The sequence below is a fragment of the Rhinoderma darwinii genome, chromosome 10, assembly GCF_050947455.1.
Source record: "Rhinoderma darwinii isolate aRhiDar2 chromosome 10, aRhiDar2.hap1, whole genome shotgun sequence".
In the NCBI taxonomy this organism is placed as follows: domain Eukaryota; kingdom Metazoa; phylum Chordata; class Amphibia; order Anura; family Rhinodermatidae; genus Rhinoderma; species Rhinoderma darwinii.
The window spans coordinates 5,702,678-5,724,024 of record NC_134696.1 but is presented as its reverse complement, the minus strand read 5'-3'; the positions used below and the strand labels follow the sequence as shown (position 1 = coordinate 5,724,024).

The following is a 21,347-nucleotide window of genomic DNA, read 5'->3' as shown; positions in this document are numbered from 1 at the left end:
TGTCACTTCTTGAGCCGTTTTCCAACGTCTTAATAGAAAAACAGCTACAAAAACGGCTGTAAAAAAAGCAACAAAAAACGCTTGATGTTTAAAAAACGGCTGAAAATCAGAGGCTTTCCCTTGAAAACAGCTCCGTATTTACAGCCGTTTTTGTTAAGCGTGTGAACATAGCCTGAGGGTAAGTTCAATTGTAGCGTAAATACTCCGCAACGGATTTTGGAGCGGAAAAATCGGCAGCATAATACAGTAGCAGCGGAGTGGAGGAGATTTGAACAAGGCTCATGTACACGCTGCGTAAATGATGGGCGAAAAAACGCACAAAAATTGACGTGCGTTTCTTTTTATTCCGCACCATGTCAGTTGTATTTGCATACTCGCTGCTTTTGTGTTACTTGTTTTCCCCAGTGAATTAAATGGGGAGTTAAAAACCTGCAACAAATAGAAGATGTTGCTTTTTTTTGTGGCAGAAAAGCTGCGATTCCACCGCAAAAACCGCAACTACGAAAAAGAAATAATCTTACACTTACCCAGAATTCTGTGCTTCTCTGTCCAGCCCGGCCTCATGAGATGACGTTTTATCCCATGTGATGGCTGCAGCCAATCACAGGCTGCAGTGGTCACATGGGATAAAACGTCTTCCCAGGGGGCCGGGCTGCAGGACGTCAGGAGGTAATTATGTGTTTGTTTGTTTTTTACGTGCGGTTTTTCACAGCAGACATTCCCACTGAAAAACTGCATTACAATCTGGTGCGGTTTTTCAGTCGGAATTCCCTGCAGCGCCCCTTGGTGGCTACGCTGTGTACTTTTACGCAGCGTATCCGCCCTGTGTGAACATGGCCTAACCGTGTAATCCCATACCTTTATTTCCTTAGAACGGATATATCTCCCGCTATTCGCTTGCTCGCCATCTGTTTACATCTGGGCACTGAACTTGTGGGGCGTCAGTAGTTTCAGCCTCGCGCACAAACTACACGTCCCAGGATGCACCTCGCACAGAAACTACACGTCCCAGGATGCACCTCGCACAGAAACTACACGTCCCAGGATGCATCTCACTCAAACTACACGTCCCAGGATGCACCACTCACAAACTACACGTCCCAGGATGCACCTCACTCACAAACTACACGTCCCAGGATGCACCTCACTCACAAACTACACGTCCCAGGATGCACCTCACTCACAAACTACATGTCCCAGGATGCACCTCACTCACAAACTACACGTCCCAGGATGCACCTCACTCACAAACTACACGTCCCAGGATGCACCTCACTCACAAACTACACGTCCCAGGATGCACCTCACTCACAAACTACATGTCCCAGGATGCACCTCACTCACAAACTACATGTCCCAGGATGCACCTCACTCACAAACTACACGTCCCAGGATGCCCCTCACTCACAAACTACATGTCCCAGGATGCACCTCACTCACAAACTACATGTCCCAGGATGTGTCTGTTTGGAATCAGAGTCTTACGGAGTTTATAGCAAAGTAAATATAATCTTTGCACCTCGTACATTCCAGACAATCAGATTTCACCGATTCTCAATTGAAGGAATTCTGCATTTTATTTTTAATACAAACAATTTGGTGGAGGCCGGAGCTCTGTGGTCATCTGTGGAGCTCTGTGGTCATCTGTGCTTCCGGGACGTCTCACCCATTTGTTCCGACGTATTCCATAGGAAAAGGCAGAAATATAAGACGCCACGACACCTCCGTCACATAGAAATTCTTCATTTGCTGCTTTTTTTTAAATCACAAAATTGTCAAATTCAGACTTTTTTTTTTTCTTTTGTCCGTAGCTCAATAAGACACAAATAATTAACATCAAGGTATTAAAAACAGTAATTAACCCCTTCCATCCCTGAGTGATGAACCCCAAGTGCTTAGAATTTACTGGATACCCAAAATTAAAAAACTATTTTCACAACGGATGTCGGTCGGTCCATCAATCTCATATATATATATACACATCCCCCTCCGTAGATCACATCACCCACAGACTTGTTTTCTTCTTGCAGGGGGGGCAGATTTTGCAGATAAATAGGGAATTATGTAACACTGTACTTAAAGGAGCAGCACTGGGTTACTCTGATGTGTTGGGGGAGGGGGAGTTTCTTTGCCGCGTTTGGTGACGGCTCGTTGATTTTCCTACAAACCGTAAAAAGTGGATGATCCAGATCAGGGCTGCACTTGTTTGACACACGCAAAAGTTTTACAAACGTGCAAAAGTCTCAGGACTGAGGGGCCCGGCCATCAGGAAAGGAAGAAAAACACAATGTAAAAGTGGCACCTTGTGCGGAGGAGACGGAACGCTTGTGCCAGTCAGGAGTTAAAAACATGGCGGTCGCTGGGGACGGACTCCTGCTCTCCTCCAATCAATGTCCCATTGTGGCCTTGTGTTTGGCAGGAGACGGGTGAGGGCTGGTGGTGGCGCTCAGGCTGGACTGCAGGTAGACAGTCTTGTGAAAGAGCCGGTTACTGAGGAAGACGACCAGAGAGAAGAGACGCAGCTGGAAGTGACTGTCAACACAGAAGCAGAAGAGACAATCAGACCGCGCATCAGCTCTGCTACACCTGTGCACACAGTATCGCATGCCACCCACTAGAACTTACACAAGTGGTTTACCAGTGTCTGATCTCCGCTTGCTGCGAGCGAATGGAAACATTCTTGTCAAAATCCTGAGACTGAAAACCTTTCCTCATCATGTCCAACTAACACAGCTGCACGGATTATTTTCGGCCGTTTTTCAGGACGGAAACGGCCGAAAAATCGAAAGCATTCAGTTCCGATGGGCCGTTTTTTTACACGGATGTTTTGAAAGATGGCCGCGTAAAAAAACGGCTGCGAAAAAGAAGTGCATGTCACTTCTTCAGCCGTTTTTGGAACCGTTTTTCATAGACTCTTTAGGAAAACAGCTCCAAAAACGGCCGTTAAAAACAACGCGAAAAACGCGACTTTGAATGAAAAACTTCTGAAAATTAGGACCTGTTTTCTTTTGAAAACAGCTCCGTATTTTCAGATGTATCTGATTTTGTGTGTGCACGTACCCTTACAAGAAAGAGCTTTGCTACACTGCGCACCCGAGTCAGATAGACATGATCAGGAGGTGGTTTCAGCTTCTGGATTTAAATGACAGTGTTTCTATTCACTGACAGCATGCATAGATCTTGTAAACAGAGTTTCTAACAGTAGCTCTCGGCCATGCATTACACAGGTGTTCACTGACTCAATAGGTATAATGCTTCATTTACCCAGTAGTTACCTTCCCCAGCTATAGCAGCTGATTTGGGGGGGGGGGGGGGGGTCCTGATGCTGAGACCCCCACAACCAGCATATCATTGGGGAACCCTTCTGATGAAAAAGTGTTGTCCATTTCGCAGAATCTCTTTAAAATGCACAAAAATTATTAAAGAAGTTTTCCTACCTAACTTAGTGACAGTATATCGCTATCTGGCGGACTCAAGCCGTCCACATATTACCATATTTCCCCTGTAACCGATTGCCGTGGCGGCTCCTTTCTATAAGGGGTGGTCTCTGACGAGACCACCCTTATAAGACACTCTGCGAAGTTGCACAGACCTTAAAGGGGATTACAGTTTCAGCAAATAAGTATTCTTTTTTTTTTTTTTATGATGAAAAGTTCTAAAACTATCCAATATACTTTGTGTATCAAGTCCTCAGAATTTTCAAGATCTCTGCTTGCTGTCATTGAATAGGATCTTCCATTGTTTACATCCAGAGGATGAAAATCTGTCCTGGTCCTGTGATGGACACACAGGTGCACGGCTCGTTACAGCAACAGTACAGCTATCAGAGCTTTGTCCTGTAACGAGCCGTGCACCTGTGCGTCCATCACGTGACCAGAACGGATTCTTATCCTCTAGGAATAAACAATGAAGATTTCCTATTGAATGACAGCAAGCAGAGATCTTGAAAGCTATGAGGTAATGATAAACAAAGTATATTGGAAAACCGTATAACTTGTGATTATACAAAGCATGACCTTTATCTTCTGACACTGGAGTATTCCTGTAAGGCTTCGTTCACATCTGCGTCAGGGCTCCTTTCTGACGTTCCGTTGGAGCTTTCAATGGTGACGTATCCGGTGCCAATGGTTTCCGTTTGTCTCAGTTGTGTAAGGGTTCTGTCGTTTTGATGGCATGAATAGCGCAGTCGACTACGGTATTGATTCCGTCAAAACGACGGAACCCTTACACAACGGAAACAAACGGAAACCATTTGCACCGGATCCGTCACCATTGAAATCAATGATGATGAAAATGGAAACCTATGGTTTCCGTTTGTGTCAGTCAGGGCTCCGCGCCGATGGAAAGCTCCAACGGAACGTCAGAAAGGAACCCTGACGCAGATGTGAACGGAGCCTTAGCTGCATTCTCTAGGAGATAACACTTACTACGCTTTCCCAGGTGTCTTCGCTTCATTTGCACTGATAATAAAGAGAGGAAAGAGAATGGAGAAGAGGCAGCCGCTGCAAAAGGGGAAAAACATAACGAGAAATCAGTCATCAGCTAATGAGATACATCCCGATACTACAGCTCAATATCCGGCACAATAATCAGAATAATAATAAGATACAGCTCAATATCCGGCACAATAATAATAATAATGATGATAATAATGATGATAATAATAAGTGGTTTAGACATGACATTATAACGATGTAGATATTTGACCTCCTCTCGTGTCCTCCCGCCCGACATCACATCTACTGCGGAGAACACACCACTCACCTGATGATGTAGGACGACTGCATGGCTGTGAGGGACGCCAGAGGTAAACCAAAGCCAAAGTAATACGGCCAGTTACGCTCAATGTTAGATAAACGCTGGTGCATCTCAATCCCTGGAAAATAAAAAATAAAGATAAGAGACACAGAGAGAGAGAGAGAGAGAGAGAGAGAGAAAGAGAGAGAGCGCGACACACAGAGGAAGACAGAGAGACAGAGAGAGAGAGAGCGCGACACACACACACAGAGGGAGGGAGAGAGAGAGAGAAAGAGAGAGAGCGCGACACACAGAGGGAGAAAGAGAGAGCGCGACACACACACACACACAGAGAGAAAAGAGCGAGAGAGAGAAAAGAGAGCGAGAGCGAGAGAAAAGAGAGCGAGAGCGAGAGAAAAGAGAGCGAGAGAAAAGAGAGCGAGAGCGAGAAAAGAGAGCGAGAAAAGAGAGCGAGAAAAGAGAGCGAGAGCGAGAAAAGAGAGCGAGAGCGAGAAAAGAGAGCGAGAAAAGAGAGCGAGAGCGAGAAAAGAGAGCGAGAGCGAGAAAAGAGAGCGAGAGAGAGAAAAGAGAGCGAGAGAGAGAAAAGAGAGCGAGAGAGAGAAAAGAGAGCGAGAGAGAAAAGAGAGCGAGAGAGAGAGAAAAGAGAGCGAGAGAGAGAGAAAAGAGAGCGAGAGAGAGAAAAGAGAGCGAGAGAGAGAAAAGAGAGCGAGAGAGAGAAAAGAGAGCGAGAGAGAGAAAAGAGAGCGAGAGAGACAGAGCGAGAGAGACAGAGCGAGAGAGACAGAGCGAGAGAGACAGAGCGAGAGAGACAGAGCGAGAGAGACAGAGCGAGAGAGACAGAGCGAGAGAGACAGAGAAAAGAGAGCGAGAGAGACATTAGTGTGGGGATTAGACAGGTGAGGCAGTTATGAGGTGACGGTCTATGAGCGGACCCTCGTCTTGACATCCTAGCTGGGATATACACAACACTCTTCTAACCTTTGTTGAACCATCTGTATTCAAAGCAGTAGAGGGAATAGAGCAGAGACATGTGCAGCAGACTGATGAGCTGTCCGATCACTTCTATCGGAAAGAGACTGACGAACATGCCCTGCAGTCACAGGAGGGAAAGATCAGCACCGATCATGTAGAACGTGGTCAATCAATGATAGATGTGAACACGAGCTGTGGACGTGGCGTTATCTCCTTATAGCCCGGCCTCGTCTATAGGGAAGGAGTTACCTGGATGAGGAAGAGCGCCTGCAGCAGGAGGTTAAACAGCATGTCAGCAATGATCTTACTGACGCTGGGGAAGGGCAGTGCTTTTCTGCCGGACATCTCAAAAGCCAAATCTGCAATGTCCTGGAAGGAAAATAGTATGTTGTAGCATTAAGAGTAGTATTGTAGTATTAGTATAGCAGTATAGTATTATTATTGTAGTATTATTATAGTATTATAGCAGTATAGTATTATTATAGCAGTATTGTAGTTGTATTGTTGTATTATTGTAGTAGCATTGCAACTACTTATATATCACATTGGCTGAGTATAGATCTAGTATGATCCATTATTGAACTCCGCATTATAAAGGTCCTACCCATCAAAGGAACTTTAAGCAAAACGGGTACACTGCTGTTATAAAGAAAAGCAAATGCAAAAAATCTGCTCACCAGATACATCTTTTTGGTACTTGTAGTTCCTCAACGAGGGAGTGCAGCAGAGGGGAGCTTGCAGGCGAACAAGAAAAATCCATATATACAAGGGAAAAAGGTATCTTCCAGCACATCCTTAAAAACTGTATTCATTTATTTGGCAAACATATTTCAAAATTTCAGGCAGAGCACAGGTTAGGTGTGCGGACGCTTACGCGTTTCGAACAGAAATGTTCTTACTCATTACATATGTCACTAAACTATGATCAACCAATCCTGGCTGGTCTTAGGCCGAATTCAGACGACAGTAGTATAGGTCTGTATGACGGCTGATAAAACAACGTCCGTCACACGGACGCATGTATTTCAATGGGGCCGTGTGATGGGTCCGTTGAAAGACAGAACCGGTCCTATTTTCTTCCGTTTTCACGGATCCCTCGATAGACTAAAGTCTATGAGGGATCCGTGAATACGGGTCCCGCACGGGTGCAACTCGGACGTGAAAAACTGCAGTTTTTCACTCGTTCGTGCGATTCTGGCCTTAATGTTCCACCCGACGTAGGTTCGAATGATGCACAATTTTCTTGTTGTTAGAGCTTGTTCACACTTCCAATGCGATAAAGAAAGCAAACTATCTGTACATCCTATACTGACAAATGGCTATATATAATTTACATATGATATGAAGAGAAAAAAGTTTCATTGGATTTGAAACAATGTAACCAGCCTGAATAACATTTTAGACACAGTTGTATGTAAATAGGCTTGTTACATTGTTTCAAATCCAATGAAATTTTTTTCTCTTCATACCATATGTAAATTATATATTTAAAATGCGATTTATGTAGCGATTAGTCAGTATAGGATGTACAGATAGTTTGCTTTCTTTATCGCATTGGAAGTGTGAACAAGCTCTAACAAGAAAATTGTGCATCATTCGAGCCTGCGTCGGGTCGAACATTAAGAGCAGCCACGATTTGTTGATCGTGTTTTTAAAACACAGGCAATAGATTAGTGAGTAAGAACACTTCTGTTCGAAACGCGTAAGCGTCCTCACGTCTAACCTGTGCTCGGTCTCAAATTTCTAATCATGTTTGCCGAATAAATGTATACCTGTGCTGGAAGATCCCTATTTTTTTCCTTGTATACACTGCTGTTATACCTAGTGCCAGGCCTGAGATGACGGAGCAGGACTTATCGTCTCTCGTTGGTGTGTCACGCTCCGCCCCCTCAGGCTTGGCACCATGCATCAGTTTGCCCAGAGTGTTCCTTTAAAGGGGGTTCATAAACCACTTGGGATGTGGTGCAACTTTCCCATATACAACCTACGCCTCCCAGTTCTGTAGGGGGAGGAGGGTCAGTCGTGGAGAAGAAGGAGCACACACAGAAGCGCCAATTCTTTACCATAAGCTTCTCTTGTTTACAGAAAGTAGTTCTGACTTGTGGGAGAAGCCATGGAGCCAGAGTCTTATACATGCCAGATCCTCTCACCTGGAACCAGATGGCATTGACCACCTTGCTGAGCACAAAGAGGGGAAGGACCCAGAGCGCACTGAACACAGACGTGAGGATGAACTCCAGCCAGGACCAGACATCTCCATGCAAGGACGGATCACCTGACAAGAAGTAATAATGAGGAGACACTTACGGTACTGAACGTTACGTTAGGACTTTAGATCTGTAACTACAACCCGACCCCTAACACCCCCATCCTACACGCAATGCAATGGCGGATCACACCACTTGGCCACAGCAGAAAATCGCTGACAGCATAGGTGACGTGTAGTCTATAGTGACGTCACTGCAGCCGTCAGATCACGTCACCGCGCGGCTGTGACAAGAGGCAGCAGGGAGGACAAGTACGTTATAATAGGATTATAGGATTGTATTAGAAGATATTGTTATTGGAAGGTTTGAACCTTTTATCTGTAGGTCGTCACATTGTGCGGTGTGATGATACAATTCTTCCATCTATCTATATAATCAGTATATTTTATACCATAACTATAGCGTCATGTCAGATATTAATCTGTTCATACAATCTGGCGGCATCAGGAGAACCCTCCCCTCCCCCGGTATCTCACCGATTATTCTCGCGGTGATTGATTGCAGCAGAGGGATAAACATTCGGTAGAACAAGAAGAGACTGAGCTGCAAACAAATGAAAAAAAAACATAAGGCCGAGTCCGATACCAACACGGAGAAAATATTCAACGTCATTCATGATACGCGGTATTCAGGATGGACGCAGTGAGTACAGAGAAGAGACTATGGGGCACATTTAAAGGAGACATCACAGCCACCGCGGCGATCAGCTGATCACCACGGGTCTGACTCCCGGCACCCCCAGCAAGCAAATGATTTTGCCAAGGGAGGACATGGCCAGCCAGGCACAGAAAAAGTCGTATTCAGAGGAGTCTATATAATACATGAATGGTGCGAGTCCGTCAGAATGAGATCCGCTCACGTGCCCTAATAGTGCAGATCTTTATCAGACAACCCATTTAAAGAGCCAGCTACACACTTTCAGCATAAAAATGGAACAAACATGTGCACTATTTTATCAAAGCATCGGATCACCATTCTGGGTATGTTTCATGATGGCCGACCGCTTTTATTTTGGAAGGCGTGTGATCCCGTTTTGGCAAATTTGCACCAAAGTGCGTGCAATATTTGTAAGGCCGGAAAAGGCCCGGTCAGACCTATCAAGGGTTTTCCAAAGGACAGTGGCAATACCACATTTAGGTGGACATCACATACAAATTGCGCCATTTATGAGAAACCGTGCAAATCCTGATTTGCCCAATGCATCCCAATGGTTGGCGAATCGTGAATCCACTCATTCATCCTGTTAGCGACTTCTACCATTGTCTGATGTGTCTCAATGAGACGTTAAAAGACAGATTCTCTTTTACGCACCCAGAAGACGCCGCCGTTCCAAGCACAACACTGAAAAATTCGTGTGACGATGCGAGGCTCACTGTGAACACAAAGGAGGGGGTGGGGCAGACATTAGAACAAGACTTATCTACCGCAATCTATAGGGGCAGAAATGAACAATTCACAAGCCATGAAGAGATCCCTCAAGATAAAACCTATAGCACAACCAGCTTTTCCCAACTCCAACCTCCGGCTCTCCAGCTGATGCGAAACTACCACTCTTAGCATGCTGGGAGTTGTAGTCTCACACTTGTACTGTAAGTGCGGTAAATGCACCAACAATGCAGTGATGTCTGGAGAACATCACCGGTGCTTTAGAGGCAATTACACAAGTTAGGACTGAGCGCACTTCTCCGGCTTTCTCTCTTCGCTTTGGGCTCTGCGCTGGGCCAACGCACTACTGGCACGTCTCTTCCTCTGCTCCTCTCGCCTCTGCTGAATCCGCGCATCCAGTTTGGAAATCGTACATATTCCCCAAACAGAGTCTTTAATACCCTGCAGGACAAAACGTTAATGTCGGATTAAGAATTCAAAGCCCATGAAATAGTCCATTAAAAGTAAAAGCCAAGACTCTGAAGACATAAGAAAGCTAAACACACGATAACAGAAGAAGAGACCGCAGATCACAACACAATTCAATCTAAAAGGTGGATCCTGAGTTACATCCTGTATTATACTCCAGAGCTGCACTCACTATTCTGCTGCTGGAGTCACTGTGTATAAAACATTACATTACTCATCCTGTACTAATCCTGAGTTACATCCTGTATTATACTCCAGAGCTGCGCTCACTATTCTGCTGGTGGAGTCACTGTGTACATACATTACATTACTTCTCCTGTACTGATCCTGAGTTACATCCTGTATTATACTCCAGAGCTGCACTCACTATTCTGCTGGTGGAGTCACTGTGTACATACATTACTTATCCTGCACTGATCCTGAGTTACATCCTGTATTATACTCCAGAGCTGCACTCACTATTCTGCTGGTGGAGTCACTGTGTACATACATTACATTACTTATCCTGTACTGATCCTGAGTTACATCCTGCATTATACTCCAGAGCTGCACTCACTATTCTGCTGGTGGAGTCACTGTGTACATACATTACATTACTTATCCTATACTGATCCTGAGTTACATCCTGTATTATACTCCAGAGCTGTACTCCCTATTCTGCTGGGGGAGTCACTGTGTACATACATTACATTACTTATCCTGTACTGATCCTGAGTTACATCCTGTATTATACTCCAGAGCTGCACTCCCTATTCTGCTGGTGGAGTCACTGTGTACATACATTACATTACTTATCCTGTACTGATCCTGAGTTACATCCTGCATTATACTCCAGAGCTGCACTCACTATTCTGTTGGTGGAGTTACTGTGTACATATATTACATTACATTACTTATCCTGTACTAATCCTGAGTTACATCCAGTATTATACTCCAGAGCTGCACTCACTATTCTGCTGGTGCAGTCACTGTGTACATACATTACATTACTTATCCTGTACTGATCCTGAGTTACATCCTGTATTATACTCCAGAGCTGCACTCACTATTCTGCTGGTGGAGTCACTGTGCACATACATTACATTACTTATCCTGTACTGATTCTGAGTTACATCCTGTATTATACTCCAGAGCTGCACTCACTATTCTGCTGGTGGAGTCACTGTGTACATACATTACATTACTTATCCTGTACTGATCCTGAGTTATATCCTGTATTATACTCCAGAGCTGCACTCACTATTCTGCTGGTGGAGTCACTGTGTACATACATTACTTATCCTGTACTGATCCTGAGTTACATCCTGTATTATACTCCAGAGCTGCACTCACTATTCTGCTGGTGGAGTCACTGTCCACATACATTACATTACTTATCCTGTACTGATTCTGAGTTACATCCTGTATTATACTCCAGAGCTGCACTCACTATTCTGCTGGTGGAGTCACTGTGTACATACATTACATTACTTATCCTGTACTGATCCTGAGTTACATCCAGTATTATACTCCAGAGCTGCAGTCACTATTCTGCTGGTGGAGTTACTGTGTACATACATTACATTACTTATCCTGTACTGATCCTGAGTTACATCCAGTATTATACTCCAGAGCTGCAGTCACTATTCTGCTGGTGGAGTTACTGTGTACATACATTACATTACTTATCCTGTACTGATCCTGAGTTATATCCTGTATTATACTCCAGAGCTGCACTCACTATTCTGCTGGTGGAGTCACTGTGTACATACATTACTTATCCTGTACTGATCCTGAGTTACATCCTGTATTATACTCCAGAGCTGCAGTCACTATTCTGCTGGTGGAGTCACTGTGTACATACATTACATTACTTATCCTGTAGTGATCCTGAGTTATATCCTGTATTATACTCCAGAGCTGCAGTCACTATTCTGCTGGTGGAGTCACTGTGTACATACATTACATTACTTATCCTGTACTGATCCTGAGTTATATCCTGTATTATACTCCAGAGCTGCACTCACTATTCTGCTGGTGGAGTCACTGTGTACATACATTACATTACTTCTCCTGTACTGATCCTGAGTTACAGCTTGTAACATGATGGACATGCCCTTTAAATTGTAACTGTAACCCCTAAAGCTTGCAGTCTGTAGTCAGTTGTGCATGTTCTTGTATAACACTTGATATTACGAGTTTCTCGTGTATGTGGCATCACTTCCACATCATTTCTGCTCCTGTCTACCAACTGTGAACTCACCCGGACAAGGTCCTGAAGAAAACTTTTCAAGCTGTCCGCCATTTTCCTCCTCTGTACCCTTGAAGTGACTTGACTATCAGCTACATGGAGCGTCGCAGTGTGACGGGGCAGAACAGGTCATCATGGAGGAAGACTGTGCACCAGCAGACCTGCAAGTCCGAGCAATGGAGATTATACGGAGTGATCACTGGAGGAACAGAACTGAGGGATCCACCTTCCACGCCACAGTGCGGAGCAGGAGGATCTATAGGAGGAGAAGCCGCGCCACTTATTATTACGAGTTATGTGACATGTACAGCCCCCTGCAGAAAACACAGCAGCAGCACAAATCTCCCTTCTGTCCCGATAGTTTGTTACAATGTATCAGTGCAGGTAAATGTATCAGTCTGAAGTCCAGGCAGCGAATTGTCTAGTCTGGATACAATTGTAGCAAACCCTCAGCTGTGAGAACTATTAAGTCTGTCTGGGTTTTTCAGATTCTGGATGTAAACAAGAGTGTTCTCATTCACTGAAAGCAAGCAGAGATATTGCAAATGGTGATAAATTAAAACACAAAGTCGATTAGAAAGTCAGAGAACAGTGATAAAAGGGGCTCAACCAGATTTTAACATTTACCCCAAAGCCCCAGCAGCCATGACGGCGACCACCTGATCGCTGCGGATACAGCTTCTCCAGCCCCCAGGGGAAATGTGGTATTACATGGCGGCCATTTCATTAATTAGCTGACCGCGTAATGTATGGACGCCGCTCTTACAGGCTGTCTCTCCGTTCTGGCACATTGAGGGGGTGCCGAGTGAGAGACAAGAGGAAAAGACCCCCCCCCCCCAATATGACTTCCATGTGCCCTATTAATAGAAAATGAATCATAGTGACGTCACGTCCCACGATGTTCAGTCACTATGGACACGACGTCACCGCGGCGCGATCGTCACATAGAAGAATTATAACGATTAGGACATTACAGCGTTTTATTCTTATTTTTTTAGGGGATTTTTTTTGGGGGGGGGATAAATGTTCGATTGTTGCGGGTCTGACCACTGGGACCCCGAGCGATCATGAGGGTCCCGGGTCTCCTACAATGAAGCGGCGCTCATCAATCTCGGTCATAGCGTAAGAATGGAGCGGTAGTGTGCACACGTGACCGCCGGTCCATACAAACGGGGGACACGGGACCCTCATTCTCATGATCGTGGGGTCCCAGCGCTCGTTCCTGCAGCGTTCATATGTTTATCAATTAAGCTGAAAACCGGAAAACCATTTGCGTTTTTTTTTTCCGCCAACCACTGCGCTTTTTATACAAGACTGTCCACATAACATGGCAGAAATACAATAACACAGGAAAACCTTCCCCCAGTATGACAGAACAACAACAACACAGCTACATGACAGGACTCCATGATACACAACACCACACACCGCCATGACAGCAGCTCCACCAAGACAGAAATAATCATCTACAGATCAGACATAGAGCAGATCCCCCCCAGATCCTCACCTACTGGACTCTCCCTCCAGCTAGACCACAACACCCGGGCCCCGCCCGCACTGCGCATGTCTTAACGCTCGCCTCATCCTGGGAAATGAAGTCCTTGCCGCAGTGCAAGCTGGAAAATGGAGTCCTCTGCGCGCCTTCGAGTCAGGACATGACGTCTTTGACCCCCGTTGCATGCCGGAGAATGAAGTCCTTATGCTGGGATAGAGATTTTCCCGCGTGTCGGGAAATAGAATGTCGGCAGTCTGGAGGGTTGTGTGTGGTGATTGTGTGCGGCTTTTCCCGCCTCTCTGGGTTTTCCGTGCAGCAGAGAGTATTCGGTGTTTTCTGAGAGAATTTTTACCACAGACTTCATTTTTGTTGTCGTTAATGTCATGAGCCGCAGTTATTCTGTGACAATTTACCAAAGATGAGGTGTTTATTTTAGCTGTAATTGCACCTAATTTGTCCAGCTTTTGGACTCTACATAATACATTTGGCGCAACTCACGGAAAACTTGACACTTATCCTTCAACCGCGTTGTGGCTGTTGCAGTTTTATGCCATAATGCGCCAATCTCGGTCTGACTCAATCGTATCTGATAGACTCGGACTAACATTAAACAATGGCCGTCACGCGGACTCCTGTATCTCAATATGGCTGTTCACGCGTGTGAGCGGTTCGTTGAAATATAGAACACGTCCTGTCTTACTGCGCGTCACACATCCCTCCATAGACTAATCTGGGCGATACGTGACAGCGCGTCCGTCCCGGGTCCATCTCCGACATGGAAGACGGTTTTTCACGTCCGAGGTGGGCTACATTCGTGTGAGTGTAGCCTTAGGCTGGGTTCACAAGAATGTGTCCGTTTTCTGTCCGCAAAAAAATGCAGTGTTTTTTCCGCGTTACGGTCCCGTTTGCCGTCCCTTTTCGCTGTCAACGTTCGTGCACGTTTCTTGATTTTTTTTTTTTCTCTGCGTTTCTTTAGCAACTGATGCGTGAATCACGGACAGCACGCGGATGACGTGTGTGTGTGCGCGCGCGCTGTCCGTGATTCCACACCCATTGACTTCACCTCACGCGGGCGTATTCAACGTTCGTGTGAATCAGGCCTAGGGATGTCACGATACCAGAATTTGGACTTCGATACTTTGTGTATTATTGCGATTTTCGATACCAAAACGATACTTTGCTGATCGCTGGGGGTGCCCAGAATCGGATAGACCGTCAATATCAACGTCCCGCAAAACCCCTTTAATCACTGTATAAATTATAGGTTATACATTTTCATTATGTACTTTGTCTTCTCAATCCGCACGATTTTCAAGATCTCTGCTTGCTTTCATAGAATAATAACGTGGTTATTTACATTCAGGGGCAAAAAACTGAACAGACCTGATACTTCTCACTGCTGAGCGTCGCGCCATTGAGCGCCGCAGGCAAACGCCGGGAAAAAACGCTTTCTATCCCTCACTGATGTCAGAGAAGTAAACGCCCAAAGATGTTTCCTAAAATGAATGTTTGCGTCTTATTTTCTGCAATGTGTGATTTTTTGTTTTGTGGCTTTTGTTTTTTTTTTTAGTTTTTTTTTTTACAGTATGGCCCCATGCACACGAACGTGTTTTTGCGTCCGCAATTCCCCCCAAAATCCACGGGAGAATTGCGGACCCATTCATTTCTATGGGCCCATACACACTATCCGTGTTTTCACGGGTCTCCGCATGTCCGCAAATCTGTGCCGCACAAACTCAGGACATGTCTTATTACGGCCCGCAAATTCGATGCGGACATTCCCATAGAAGTCAATGGGCCCGTGGAAAATGCGGATACACCTCCGTGTGTCAACCGCAGTTTGCGGATTTGCGGAAGTGTTGCTAGGCGACGACCGGGAATGAGTTCTGTCATCCTGTTTTACCTAGGCTTTTTTTTTTTTATCCGCATTTTGCGGATTACATACAGATAAACTGCGGATGACATTTCACGGAACACGGTCCTGGAATTTGCGGACCAGAAAAACACTACGGTCGTGTGCATGAGGCCTAAATGTATATTTTAGCTGTTAGGCCCTGTTCACACAGAGTTTTTTTGCAGGTGGAAAAATCTGCCTCAAAATTCCTAAAGGAATTTTAAGACCGATTTTGACCTGCCGGCAGAATATTTGCCACGTTTCCATTTAGCGCCGTGGGCAAAAACCACCTCAAAAAAACGTGATGTCTGCCTCCTATTGATGTCAGAGCTGGAAACGCCCGAAGAAAGGGCTTGTCGCTGCTTTTTCCCGCGAGCATTTTTTACCGCTCTCGGGAAAAACCGCCTCCTATTAAAAACAATAGGAGGCAGTTTTTGGCTCTGTTTCCGACGCGGTTTCTGTATCAAAAACCGTGCCAAAATACTCAGTGTGAACATACCCTTATACTCCAAGCTTGAGCTGCTGGTGCATACAAGAAAGCAGCGATGATGAATACATACTGTAAGGCCTCGTGTACACGACAGTAGTGGTTTTGCAGGGATCCGTTGCCGTCACCTTTGTTTTGCATCCGTGTGTCATCGTAACCCACTGATCCACAACAAGAAAAAATGATTTCACCAGTAGTGCGAGCCTGCAAATCCGAATCGTAAAATGACTTGTCCTGAGTTTTCGCGATCTGGATCTGCGGCCTCCGCACGGATCTGTCAAACCACGTTCGTGGTGCATGGGACCATAGAAATGAATGGGACCCCAAAAATGCAGATAAATTCCCGGTCGTGTGCATGAGACCTAACATTACCAGCCAAAGAACCACGGTCGTGTGCACGGGCCCATAGAAATGAATGGGGCCGCAATTCTCCCGTGGATTTTCGGGGGAATTGCGGCCGCAAAAGCACGTTCGTGTGCATGGGGCCTTAGTGACTGTATACAGCAGCGGTTACATCTGTAGTACAGAACTAATGCTACCAACCATAGATGCAGTAGTGGTGTCCTCTATAGTACGGGTCCTCTCCTCTCGCTTGTTTTTATTGTTTGTTACGTACCCCTCTGTGTTTCATATGTGCAGGGCCCTGGAGGGTAATAACACTATAAAATGTATAATAATACTGCATAAATACTGCCATACCACCAGCCATAGTGCAAATATACAGCAGAGGTACTATCTATTGTGCATACAGATGTAGGCCTGATGCTACAAAGAGACACGTGCATCGCGGTATGATGGGAAAATCCACAACCGCTGCCGCAACATTCACACGCCTACGACCAGCGAGGCAAATTCCTGCAGTACTGAGACAACGGCAAGATTTTATAAAATCTTATTTGTTTAAATGTAACATCTGGCTAGTTTTTCCAGAAAAAAAACCAAAAAACAATTCTAGACCAATTTTGCATGTTTTTTGCCAAATCTTTCCTTGCGTTGTTCGGTGCCATTTTTACTGGGAGCCGTCCTGTCCGCTCCAGGACTCTCTTATCTAGATCATGCTCCATGCTCCAGCATTTCTATATATAAAGCACTTAAAATGTATGTATTTTACCTCCACTCAGGACTATTTCTCACCCAGGGGAACGCCGGATCCGCGTTACTATGGAAACTACATTAACATGGCAACCCCGTGAAGGTCTGTGAATGGGAGCCGGATGCATTGTGGGAAAACTCCGAATAACGTTGAAGGAAGGAGGTGAGTGCACAATTCTGTTATTTCTTCTTCTTGTTCTAAAGGCTGAATAATTGGACCACAGAATAGACGGATGTAAAAGGATTTGCCTTTCACTAATCCGTTTCTAGATGAAAGCAGAAAACATGATGAAAGCATAGAAACGCATGAAAATGTAACCGTCTATTATAAGTGCATTGCTAACCGAGCACAATGGCATAGTAATAGAGAATATTTTCCATCAATGAACAAATACTGAATTTGATATATATAGACTACAGGGGGCGCCACATTGCCTGCTAATTTAATTATTACTGTGGCAGGAAAAAAAAACAAAGAATCTGCTGTGGTATTTGTGATCAGTTCTGGAAGCTGGAAACAAAATGTATAGTCCTGATGAGCAGAAGGGAGAGCCCTCCGCAGAAACCTATGTCAACCTATGCACGCTAAGGGTATGTGCACACACACTAATTACGTCCGTATTTGACGGACGTATTTCGGCCGTAAGTCCCGGACCGAACACAGTGCAGGGAGCCGGGCTCCTAGCATCATACTTATGTACGATGCTAGGAGTCCCTGCCTCTCCGTGGAACTACTGTCCCGTACTGTAAACATGATTACAGTACGGGACAGTTGTCCTGCAGCGAGGCAGGGACTCCTAGCATCGTACATAAGTATGATGCTAGGAGCCCGGCTCCCTGCACTGTGTTCGGTCCGGGACTTGCGGCCGAAATACGTTCCGTCAATTACGGACGTAATTAGTGTGTGTGCACATACCCTAAATGCCACTGAGAGTCATTACTTGTATACGTATGTTGTATACGTGGCCGCCAATCAGGCTATGCCATAATAAAGTTAAAAAAAAACAAACAACGGAATTTACTAACGACTATTGTAGCCGCCAATTTTAATGGGCACTAGTTCTGAAATAAGTGGAATTGTAAAATACGGTAGTCGTAGTTTTAAATAATTTAAGTAATAAAGCCTGGCTGTGTTATTTATATTTAAAGAAAACCCTTAGTCATTACATAATTTGTGACTGTGCACATTACACGTGTATAGGGAAAGATATTGAAGGCTGTGAAAGTTACCTTTCTCTTTAGCGGGGGAGAGGAAGTGCAGCTCTGCAGCACAAACTGCTGCGCTAACAAAAAAATAATCTTTTACACAGACCGTAGAGGGTCATACATTTTATTATTTGGGCACTTTAATAATAATTTAATGATCATAGTCTGATGCCTTCTGTCCCGAACACCTGTTGTTGATTTTGGGGAGGAGAAAGGCATTTTCCTACATACTTTCTGGTCTTGCAGAAAACTCGCCCCTTCTGAACCACAGTCTAGTCTGTCGTTCGGCAGCTTACCTCTCTCTCTTTGGACAAATATGATTAGTAGAACAATTGAAAGAAGAATTTAATATTTATTTTTTTTAAACCGGGTCAGATGACACTATTCGAGGTGGCAATAACAAAGGAAGAACTTATTAATACTGTGAAATCTTTGTGGTATTCCCATCTCCACAGGATATGCCATAAATGTCAAGTAGATGCGGCTCCCACCTCTGCGACCCGTACCTATCTCTAGGATGGGGCCCCTGACCCCGGTCCTACTTGCTGTCGCTGGTCCCCGGCCACAGACGGACGAGGTGGGGGGGGGGGGGGGGTATGGAAACAGCCGAGCATGTTTTGCTATGCTGTTTCCGAAACCCCCATTCACTTTTATGGAAGTTCTGGAAACAGAGTAGCTCAGCAAGCTCTGTTTTCCTTCTTCTGGCCATTTTACCTACTCCCATCGTTACTCAGCGGATGGAGGACAGTGGCAGAAGGTAGGATCAGGGAGCTTCGTTCCAACGATAGGTGCGGCTTCCAAGGCTGGACACCCCGCATCTTTTAGGCCTCATGGACACGTCCATAGCCATGTGCACGGCCGTGATATGCGGGTCAGCCGGTCACGGAGTGACAGGTGGGCCGTGCACATGGCCGCAGCCATTATTTTCAATGAGCCCGGACCGCAGAACACGGCCGTAATAAGGCTTGCCCGTTCTTTCTGCAGTCTGGGCTCGTGAAAACCACGGTCGTGTGCATTGCCCCATAGGAATGAATGGGGCCGCAATTCTCCCGTGGATTTTCGGGGGAATTGCGGCCGCGAAAGCACATTCGTGTGGATGGGGCCTTAGACATTTACGGTATGTCCTATTTCTTTGTCGTAAATGTCCAAGATGGGAATACCCCTTTAATGATAAGAACCCAATGAGTTCTTCTATAGGAAATATAGTGATGAGTTCACAAATGAGTTATTTAAATCTACCTATTTTAGAAGATACATCAACATAACTCTATAATTATATGTGCAATGAAGGGACATGTTTACATCCATAAGGCCCCGTGCACACAATCGTATTTTCATCTAACCCGAAATACTGTCCGTAAATACGGATCCATAGGCATCCGTATTTCATCCTTCTATACGGAAGAGTGTCCGTAGGTACGGTCCGTATTCCATCTATATATACGGATCCGTAGAAACAGGGAGGATGCAAATTATGTCATCAGCATGTTGCATAGCAACACTTCCATAAATACGGGCGGTATACGGATGCACATCCGTATTTACGGAGGCTACCGTAGACTTCTATGGGAGGGTCCTTGCCGTAATTACTGACAAGAATAGGACAGGTTCTATAATTTTTTCAGCACGGACACCCATCAGTAAAAATACTGAAAGGTGTCCGTGGCCAATAGAAATGAATGCGTCCGTAATTACTGATGAAAAATACGGTCGTGTGCACGGGGCCATCAGAATGTGTTTGTGAAGAGTAGAAATGGGGTTCAAAACAATAGGAAAGTACTGGTTGGTATGGATTGGGCCATGGCACAGACACGCAAGAGGGCAGGTATAGTAACGTTTGATGCCAAAAACGCACTTGATAAGGAGACACAGCTTTTGCTCAAACTGATTTAAAAAGAACGCACATGTCACTATTCCTGGTTATTTATCCATAGGTTTCTTTTGTAGGGGAAGCCGTGTCCATTCTACCCACTTCTTTTCAATCTTTGTGTGGCGCCTATAGCCCTTGCCTTAAAAACAATAAAAGGTATTAATATTTATAAAAGGAAAAATTTGTGGTTTTCTCCTGATGTGAAAAATGTAGAGAGGGACATTGGTATGGTTCTAGACATATTAGAGCTATATTGCTCGGTTTCCGGCTTTAAAGGGATCCTGTCATCACCATCTTACCTTATAAAACGTCCTGACCCTGTAGTGGCCGCAGCTGTCCATAGTTGATTGATGTGTTCTTCTCTCCTCACGTCCTCCTCTTGCCCGAAATATTATCATTTAAAGTTTTACCGCCATTTATGGTAATTAAATTTAGCTTAGTGACGCACGATCTTAACTCCGCCCACGTACGCCGCCTGTACAGCCCTAAATGCCGAAATCGTGTTTCAGATCTCGCGCATGCGTGCCTCACCACCTTCCCTGCTTCATTCATCCTGAAATATTTAACTGCGCATGCGCCGCGCGGGTACACACCCCCTTTTGTCGTCGTCGTATGTTATACAGCATAACTGTCTCAATGAGCAAGCGCGGGATTTCATGTGCAGTGCAGTGAGAGGAGCTGTCAATCAAAAACAAGGAGGCGGAGCCAACTCTGAAGCGCCGGAGGAATGAAAACCTGACTCTTTTCGAGTAAAGATTTGACTCTTTTGTGCTCATTTGCATACGGCGCGGGACCACTGAAAACCGGAATACTGAAGGTACAGAGCCGACTTTTAACATATTTATAGGTTAGCTAACAATGATTTTTCACCCACTTTCACAAGGTATTGCTGGCTTGATACCGAAAATGCTGGTGACAGGTTCCCTTTAAAATGAATAAAGAAAATCTGTAGTGTCATTTTTTTTAATCCAAAATTCAGGATCTCAAAGGATAATTTTTTTTTTTGATTATCAATAGCCAGTGAATTTATCAATTATTTGGGAATGAATATCGGAAGAACTCACGACATCACATAAAAACAATATCACATTGAATTTAACTTTTATAAAAAATTAATTTACATAAATGGGGAACTAACATGACCCCTAGTTGGCAAAGCAAGTGTCTATTTACCTAGAATAATGTACCCTAATTATCCCAGTATTAATGAAAAACAAAGGAT

At 44.9% G+C, this 21,347-nt stretch overlaps 2 protein-coding genes across 3 annotated transcripts in view; one reads left to right on the top strand and one right to left on the bottom strand.

The window, feature by feature from the left end:
- Nucleotides 1-1,558: 1,558 nt before the first annotated feature.
- EI24 (EI24 autophagy associated transmembrane protein) lies at nt 1,559-13,692 on the bottom strand. Of its 2 annotated transcripts, none has more exons than XM_075839239.1 (11): nt 13,589-13,692; nt 12,094-12,242; nt 9,679-9,824; nt 9,309-9,369; nt 8,474-8,540; nt 7,881-8,005; nt 5,980-6,099; nt 5,737-5,848; nt 4,765-4,876; nt 4,428-4,502; nt 1,559-2,532 (listed from the first exon to the last, which is right to left on the bottom strand). In XM_075839239.1, exons 2-11 carry the CDS (start codon nt 12,133-12,135, stop codon nt 2,388-2,390), a joined length of 1,005 nt encoding a protein of 334 aa, XP_075695354.1. In that variant the 5' UTR covers nt 12,136-12,242; nt 13,589-13,692; the 3' UTR covers nt 1,559-2,387. The 2 variants fall into 2 exon arrangements, with proteins under 2 accessions (XP_075695354.1, XP_075695356.1); XM_075839241.1 differs by having other exon boundaries at nt 12,094-12,337; nt 13,589-13,684.
- Nucleotides 13,693-17,078: 3,386 nt separating this feature from the next.
- FEZ1 (fasciculation and elongation protein zeta 1) overlaps nt 17,079-21,347 on the top strand; it is a 69,361-nt gene continuing 65,092 nt past the window's right edge. The window contains exon 1 of the mRNA XM_075839236.1: nt 17,079-17,212. The gene's annotated coding sequence lies outside the window, so the exon portion shown is untranslated. The remainder of the gene's footprint in view (nt 17,213-21,347) is intronic.